The sequence below is a fragment of the Daucus carota genome, chromosome 8 (assembly GCF_001625215.2).
Source record: "Daucus carota subsp. sativus chromosome 8, DH1 v3.0, whole genome shotgun sequence".
NCBI lineage: Eukaryota > Viridiplantae > Streptophyta > Magnoliopsida > Apiales > Apiaceae > Daucus > Daucus carota.
The window spans coordinates 13,706,755-13,716,051 of record NC_030388.2 but is presented as its reverse complement, the minus strand read 5'-3'; the positions used below and the strand labels follow the sequence as shown (position 1 = coordinate 13,716,051).

General features: G+C 32.1%; 1 protein-coding gene across 1 annotated transcript; it reads left to right on the top strand.

Moving 5' to 3' along the window:
* The first annotated feature begins 4,213 nt into the window (after window positions 1–4,213).
* LOC108197457 (organelle RRM domain-containing protein 1, chloroplastic) lies at window positions 4,214–9,297 on the top strand. Its single transcript, XM_017365087.2, has 9 exons — window positions 4,214–4,669; window positions 4,996–5,093; window positions 5,422–5,662; window positions 5,761–5,858; window positions 6,176–6,241; window positions 7,866–7,955; window positions 8,339–8,407; window positions 8,529–8,635; window positions 8,739–9,297. The coding sequence occupies exons 1-9, from the start codon at window positions 4,353–4,355 to the stop codon at window positions 8,811–8,813; spliced, it is 1,161 nt and encodes a 386-aa protein (XP_017220576.1). The 5' UTR covers window positions 4,214–4,352; the 3' UTR covers window positions 8,814–9,297.

Below are 9,297 nucleotides of genomic sequence, written 5' to 3'. Positions count from 1 at the left end.
TATTGTTATCTTTCTCCGATGGCATTTGAAATTAGAATTACAGGATGGATCGCATTGGATTGGTATGGAATGTTCTGTATATTATTTGATTTTGGTGGTATCTTTACAATCTTCTTAATTTTGTTGCCTGAATAAGAATATTTAATGGACTTTGGGTTCAGAATTACTTAAATTCAAAAGATTGCAGATGATTCTGGGCATGTGAATATGTGTAGGGTTTCTCCGGTAATCCATTTCTGTACTGCCCCAACTTTAGCGTGGATTTTCCACAATACGCAACTTCTCGTTCATCTTTCCATTCCACGCACTTTTTTCACTCTCTCACCTTATTTCATTCTCTCTCTCCTCCACCCAAACTATCTCCTACATTTTTATTCAAAACAAATCGTAATATATAAATTTTATATTTTATAACAATATTATTTTTATTTTTAAAATATATTTACTAAAATTATATTATTATTTCAAGTTTTTATTTTATATTTTAAAGTCGCTTAATTAATTTTAATTTCCTTATGGACATGTCTCTAATTTTTAAAGAATTTTAAATTTAATGATTATAAAAACAATATTAATAATTTCTTTTTGAATTATAATCAAATATTTTTAAATTATTGTTGTTATATTAATTTCTAGTGAATTGTCAAATCCAACTTGTGAGTGAGTAGCTTTTCAGTGGGTAATGGATAGTCAATTTCAACTTTTTTTAAAAAATCATTAGCTTTTCAGTGTGTTGGCATTTCAAAATTTTACAGTGTGTTGTTCCTTCAAATTAGTATTGCTTGTATGAAAATATTTTATAAATAACATCCATCGGAGTTTAAAATCAAACAAACTCATCATCTAGATTTTTAAATTTCTATTATCATAAATAGTTCCTACTCAAAGAAATCGCGAGATCAACTGCAATATATGATCTAAGTGCTGCTGATGATGATCAAGAGTATCATCATGAGTCAGAAATAGATGAAGATGTAGCTGATGAGATAGAAAATGACGAGCAAGATGAATTAGATGTGGCCGATGAGATAGACAGTGATGATGATAGGCAATCTCAGATGTTTATGGTGATTGGATGACTTCTTATAATAAATTTCCGATTTTTCTTACTGCTATAATGCATTTTAATCCAGGCACAATTGCTCTAATTGATGCTGAAGCTAATATTATGAAACCCAACACATCTGTGTGTCAACATGTCTGGTGGGCATTCAAGCCAATGATTGACAGATGGCGACATGCCCGACCTGTTATTAGCATCGACGGTAGAACGGGAAGCAATTAATTGCAATGGGATCTGATTCAAATAATCAACAGTATTCTATTGCATATGGCTTATTTCATGAAAAATCAACTATTAATTGGTCTTAGTTTTTATACCACCTTCGAATATATATGTATGTCAAAATAGAAATGGTGAATTTATTAAATCTGACAAACATCTTGGAATCATCAAAGCCATGAAATGGGTCGAAAATGATTTTGCCGGTGAATGAGGGCATACATCGATTTCGTCTGTTGCATGTACGTTGCAATTTTAGTTCTGCTCTTCCAGGTTCACATTTGAAGATGTGTTGGGTGGCTGGTATACATCTCAATTACGTAAATTTGAGATAGCCATGACGCAAATTTTACAGCTTGATCTTGATATAGAAAGATGGTTGCGAAAGATTCCACTAGAAAAATGGACTATGTCTCATAATGGAGGTTATCGTTATGGTCAAGCAACAACATACACGATTCAAAGTTTCAATGGACTTTTATGTTCTGCTCAATTTTTACCTGTCACAACAATGGTGGAGTACATATAATATCGATCTGTGAAGTTAATTGCTAAGAGAAGATTTCAAACTCTGGATGACCTTCAAAATGGTCAAATTTTTTATAAAAAAATCAAGAGAGTTATTTGAAACCGTTGAGTAAAAAACATATGCATATAGGGTTATTCCCCAAAATGAACAAAGGGGTGTCTTCGAAATCATTACTACATAATACATAACCAAGAATGGATCTTGGAAAGACGACCACAAATACAATGTGGATCTGTGTAGAGATTTTTGCTTTTGTGAAAAATGGAGCTGATATCATTTCCATGTTCACATATTGTGGCAGGTTGTTTGACTTGCAACCTAGACTGGAAGAGCTACATTGAATCATACAATTGTCTATTAATATTTTCTGAAATGTGGAAGTATGAATTTAACCCGATCCCTAATCAAGCATGTTGGACATTCCCGCTAGCAAACAATTGGGAGATGTACGGGATTCTGATTGCTGATGAAGCCATAAACAAGAAAAAAAAATGAGGACACAACAGTCAAAGCTCACGTATACATACAGAAATGGACACCAGAGACAGTTCACGATATCCAGGATATGGTGATTAGTTGATGTAGTCTCATTATCTGTGTTTTTTTTCAGGAGGTGATTTATTTCCAATGTAATGAATTTTATTTTCTATGTAATATATTTTATTTTTAATGTTTATGTGATGCATTTATTTAATATAATCTTTAATATTATGCAATAAATTTATTTAATTAATTTAATTTTAATATAGTGTTCATTTTATTTTAATAAACTTTAAATTACAAATAAAAATATAAGATGGAATTTAAAATGAATAAATGTAAGTCGGTTTAGTCAAAAAGAGAAAAGGAGTGATAAAATAAGTGGAGAGAGAGAGAAAATGAGAGAGAATGAAATAAGGTGAGAAAGTGAAAAATGCAAATAGAATGGGAAGATGAGCGAGAAGTTGGATATTTTGGGAAAGCCAACACAAGATCATTTGTTTATAGCTTAATGGGCTTAACAAGGCTGAATGGAAGCCTTCAGTTTGTTTGTCTAAAAAAATTTAGCTGCTGACCGATTCTTGAGAAAAAACCTGGCTTAATCATTCACCTGTTAACACATTAACAGCATGCGTTCCAGACAGTAGTACTATGGGGCCGTTTGGGTTAGCTTAAAAGAAGTGACTTCTTGCTTATAGTAAAGAAGTGGAGTAGAAGTGAGAAGTAAATAAGTTAATAAAGTGTTTGGAAAAGAAGTAGAAGCTGTGAGAGAGAAGCTAGCATTCTCAGCTTCTTAAAAGTGCTTCTACTTTTTTACACAAACAGGTCAAGAGAAGCAGAAGCCAGAAGCAGCTTCTGCTTCTCTCCGCCAAACAGGCCCTATGTTTCGTATATCTTGGACATTAGTTCTTTTATATATTTGTTATAAATTTTATTTTATATACTCTATTTAGGAATCATTACATATAATTTATAAAATCATATTACGATTAATTATATTATATATTCTCATAGTTGAAACAAAATTTAATAATACATAAGTAAAGATCATTATTTGATATTAAATAAATAGAATTTAAAATTTAATTTTTTTCTAATTGTTATATATGTGAAACATATATTATGATTTTTTATAATTTAATTTGATTTTTTTTCTAATAATTGATGATAAATATATATTTTATTCAGAATATTACGAGTTTTTATTAAATGATATTATTCATTACTCATACAGATTATTAACCATTCAGAAATATTAATCATTCAGATATTAATATTCAGATATGTCAAATGACACCTAAAGTTGGGCAGCGCATGGATGGATTCGTTTCTCGAGATTGCAGGTTTAATTAGTCCTCACTTTTTTTGAGCAACAGTTATCTACTAGTTTAGTTTCTCGAGATTGCAGGATTAATTAGTTCTCACTTTTTTTAGCAACAATTATCTACTAATTTAGTTAACCACTAATGCTAATATATGACAGTCAATGCATGACAACGTTCTAGTTGTTGCATTTTGGCTATGTGAGTGAAAAGTTCTACTTATGATATTCTATTTATGGTATAAACCTTTCACTAATGTATATGACCGTGACTCTCTCGTGTTATCATAAGAAAGAGGATAATGAAATATAGATAAAGAAGCTTTGTAATTATTTTTAGTTGATTTTATGATTATTTTTGATTTATTTTATGATTATATTTGTGATATTACTGCTAGTCGCGGAGGGAAACTCATTTTCGATCTTTACAACCACTTACAACTTATTATGTAATTAAATATAATTTTCAACAGATTTTTAAAAGAATTGCATTTGTGTTTGTATATGATTATGGAAGTAGTATTAACATGTTTAGATATTTTGGACTGTATAATGAAAAAGGGTATTTTTAGGTGTGCCAAGCCAAATGGATGTTTGGGACATTTTTCTAGTCAGAAATGTAAATAAGCAAATTTTGAAGCATAAACCATTGGTGCAAACCTCCGACGAGCAAACCAGAGGTGTTTTAACTTTCAAGGTTCCTCACAAAAGAGATAAGTTTTGAGGACAAAAAACTAGGCATGGTAACAAGTCTTCTCTCTTCCCCACCAACATCTATAAGCATTACCCACAAATTAAATCACTGGGTTTTCACTCCCAACATCACATATCATCCCAAGTTGATCAAATACAACTCCTCTTCTTCTTTTCCCCAAAATAAAACACTCTTCTGCTCTACCATAGTTAATGCAATTTCAACACAACTTGCTTCTAATGCATCACGCAGCACCCATCAGCGCCACTGGACAGTTGTCATGGATACACCTCCAACAATGCTTAATTCAAGGCCAGAGATTATTGATTATTATGTCCAAACTATACTTACAGTTCTGGGCAGGTGGGTATCTTCACCACTTGTACTTGAATTTAAGTTCTTTTTTTTTTACTTATATTTGCTTACCATCACTATTTGTAATCCCATGAACAATTCTTGATTAGTCATTTTAGAAATTTTTATGTTTCATTATTATTTCTGGGCAATGAACCAAAGAAATTATTAAAATTCAGTTGATAGATAGAGTAGAATATTAGAGTGTATAAGCTAATTTATGATGTTAGGATCCTGGTTCGATAACTAGTATTTTTTTATAGAATTGTTTAATTTTCTCCAATTTGTTGTGAAATTTTGTTTGTATTTTCAACTTGATACGGTTTTGTGTGCAGTAAAAAAGATGCTGAAATGTGTATATATGATGCTTCTTGTGATACCCATTTTGGGTTTTGCTGCGACGTTGATGAAGAATTGGCCCGAGAAATAGCACGTATGTTTACTTTCTTCCCTTTTTATCGTTTTTCCTCTGTGCCGATCCAAACATACCCGATGTATAATGGCAGAAGGTGAGGTAAACCTTACCTTTAATCGGTAAAAGTAGATCTCAGGCGCTTGATTGATATTTCCATGTAAAGGAATGGATTTGCAGCTATGTACATGATGAGTTTTAAGTCAGCTTTTAAATAAATTGTAGCTGCAGCAGTTAATATCATTAGCTTTTAATTTTGACGTTTGTTTCTGTATTTTGGGGATGTTAAATTCACTTCTTTTTGGATTATAATCTGATAAACACTAAATTATTTTTATGTATCATATAGGTTTACCTGGGGTACTATCAGTTAGGCCAGACCTAGATTTTCACATTGTTAGAAAGGACTCCAGTTATTACAAGGTTCAACTGAATCCACGATCAGGCTCTTTTAATGAAAGTTCATGCTTAGTGCCTCTAAACAATCCAAAACACTGGCTAGTTCGCACAGAGAAACCATTGGTTGGGGTCATGGAAAAACCACAAGTGGTTGACTATTATGTTCAAATATTAGCAAACATTCTGGGAAAGTGAGTTTCCTTGACATATTTTAATTTTTAAATTGCCTCAAATATTCTCAATTTTAGCGAAGAAAGTATTTTTGATTATGTTTAGGACTCTTGCGCAGTGTTAAGGATGCCCAAATGTGTATGTATAATGTATTTTGGCAATCCAACTTTGGGTTCTGTTCTGTACTAGACGGTGCTTGTGCACATGAATTAGCAGGTCAGTCATCTTTGAAATCTTCTTTTGCAAATGTATACTCCCTCCGTCCACCCATTTCTATTCAGTTTTTTTTTGAATTCCTTGACACCCATTTTAAGGCTTCTATAAAGTATACTTCTATAACTTATTTTTAAAAATTTTTGTTTCTGAATAAAAATTTAAACATTAAATTTTATTCAAAAGAATTTTTAAAAAAAAACTATATTTTATAAGAGCCTTAAACTGTGTGCCGAGCCCTCCGTCCCAAACGTATACAATTAAATGGGAAGGAGGGAGTACCTTGCTAGAGTGGTGTTATATGGGTAAGCATGCCACAGGTGTTCCTGGAGTTCTATCTGTCGAGCCAGATGAAAAATGGGATGACGATAATATATATTCTGGAGGTACTTACTACATGTTAACTGAACTTTTACTTGCTGAGTTATTTGATTCGAATGCATATTCATGTATGTAATCTTGTTGAGGCCGTCTTTTATTATGTTACAAAGTATCTGCTAGTGTTGTGCAGTATAGGCATTGCACCTTAACTTTTGTTCTTTACCATAATTTGCTGCTTCCTTATACACTTTTAAGATTATATCAACTAAATCAGAAAACCTTTTTAATTTTGTCAGCAGTATTTGAACAAAATTAGAGCCAACGACCCAAGGATAAGTTGTTACAATTTAGTGTCCATTTTATAGATCTTTCCGGAATATAGTTTGACCAAGTAACATGGCGTTAGTAGTTGATTCATTTGTGTAACAATAAATAAAGACGGGGAAGTGGGTTTGGACTGAAAATTTTGTTAACATAATGTTATAATACCATCTCCTACTCGTGACACTAAAATAGTGTAAAGGTTACACTTTTTGCAAAATCAACTCCAACTCACTTAGGGTTTGTTTGGCAGTACTGTAAAAAACTGATGTGCTATTAGAAAAACTGTTGTAAAAATCATATAATTGTTTGGTATTTTTTTTTGATATTTGCATATTTTAAGTTATAATATAAAAAAAAATATGATTTTGGTGATGTTTGATGGTGAAATCTATGACAGCTTCCCGCAAAAACTGCTTTAAAAGCAGCTTTTACCAAAAGTATGGGAGGGCATGCTTTTTCTAAAAGAAACTTTTGAGTTGAAAGTTGCCGTTCGTAAAAGCTACTTTACGATTTAACAAACACTTTTTCACATGCTTTTGAGCTAAAAGGTGTTGTTGTCTACAACATCAATGTCAAGCGGAGCCTTACAATACATATTACACACTGAAAATAATATCGTGTCTATAACAAAATACATTTCCTCTTCCCTTTTTGAAAGTACTTTTTTTGCTGAGGATATAATAGGGGATATAAATGGGACATAGATGGAATAAATTTGTTTTGTTAACAAATTTAAGAAAGGTTATACTTGGAATTTTTTAAAAACTCTATAATGGTGTAAGAGTTACTCCCTACGTCCCCTTTGAAAAAATTACGCATCTTAAGAGAAAAATTAGTTGAGTATTTGTTTTCTTTGTCTGCCCCTAATAACTGCTGAATTAAATTGATTTATGTGTAGTGTGGTAGTCAAACACGGAAACTTGTATTCAAAGGGTATTCTTTGGGAAAACATTCAAAAAATTGCTTTGAAAAGAGAAATGAGACAAGTATTTTGGGACAATTTTTTTTCTCAAAAGGACATGTAAAAGGGGACGGAGGGAGTACACCAAGTGAACATTTGACACCAAATTTGGTATAATTTTTACGCCATATAGAATTGCACCGGAGTTGGTTCTACATCAAAAGTACACTATCTTAGAGTTTTGGTGTTGTGCTGGAGATGCTCCAACTCCAAGTGGTGACCGTATATATATCATCGTGTTTGTTTATATCATCTGTTGTAATTTGACAATTTTCCCAACTATAATAAGCTGTATACAGTATCGCCAGAATCTAATATAATTCATTATTTTCGTGATTATTATATGTCATATTTTCCATTTGATGCCATAGTAATATATCATTTTGATGGGATGAATCATCCAGGTGAAAGTGTGTTACAGTCTAGTGATTCTGCTGATGTGTTATCAACGGGACAAATGATCAGCGTAGGGACAAAAAAGTTGTTTGTTACCGGTATGCTTCTCATGTTACGCACGTTTCTGGTTGAACCTTTAAAATTGAGAATTGCAATGTTCTAAAGCGGATTGCTCCTTTCTTTTTTCCCCACTAAAGCAGTTGGTGTTTTTGTTGTCAAACCGATTCAATTTCTTAGATTAAATTTTTTCCTAGATTTGGAATAAAGCCAGATTAAAATTTAAATTCAGGATAAGATTTGAAAAATTATTTCTTTTCCGATCAGAATTGGTTATCTAGTAAAATTTCATCTTGCTAAAAATGTTTGATTACTTATCTGTTCATCTGTATATATTCAAAAATGGATTATATATATTTTTTTCTATTTATCAACCTCCTGTTTGCAGTAACATGCACCACAAAATTTTCCTCTCTCTTGGCAGGTCTATCTTTTTATACATCTGAAAAAACTTTGCGAGAAGCATTTCAAGGTTTTGGTGAGCTTGTTGATGGTACGTTTGCTCTTTTCACTCTTCTGAATGAAAATATTCAGCATGTAGCTTTTGACTCTAACAGGAAATCTGCATCGGGTACATTCAATTGCTCAGTTAATGTATCGTTGTCATTTTTTAGTAAAAATCATAATGGACAAGATTTCCAAGAGGTCTAAAGGATATGCATTCATAGAGTATACTACTGAGGCAGCAGCGAGTACAGCCCTGAAAGAAATGAATGGAAAGGTATTTGCACTGGGACTAACTAATATTTATCCCAGGAAAATAGTCACATAAGCAAATCGCAGAATTTTAAGGCCTTGTCCCATTTCTCTTTTGGTGATTACAGATCATTAATGGTTGGATGATTGTAGTTGATGTTGCCAAGACTAATCCACCAAAGTACAGTAGGGATCGACGATAGTGATCTGAGAAGAGATTACAAGAGATGATTTTCTTCAATGAGAGTTATGTTTTGAGCAACTCGTGGAGCAACGCATATGTGGCATGTGAGGCTTTTATCTGTATGTGGCATGTGAGAACCACATTAGGCACATATATCATTTAAAATCTAGCATCTCCGATGGAGGCCGTGAAGGGATGCTAAATATCGTCAATCATTTCAAAATTAAAGTAAAGTAGGGCTACGAAAAGGGGTATTAGGAACTATTTAAAATATGTGGCATAAGTAATATGCTAGTATGCAATATTTTATTGTTATGAAATGAACAGGTGGATGACTTTTGGCTCTTCTTTATTCCAAAATTTTTGACCTTTTGTTTACTCTCAATAATGTGTATCACTTTTAACTTTTCACGTGTAACTTATATTTGATGGCCCATATAAAGTCATTTATACGAGTTTGCAAAACATCTGAGATGAATAATAAAATATTTTTCCTTGTATAA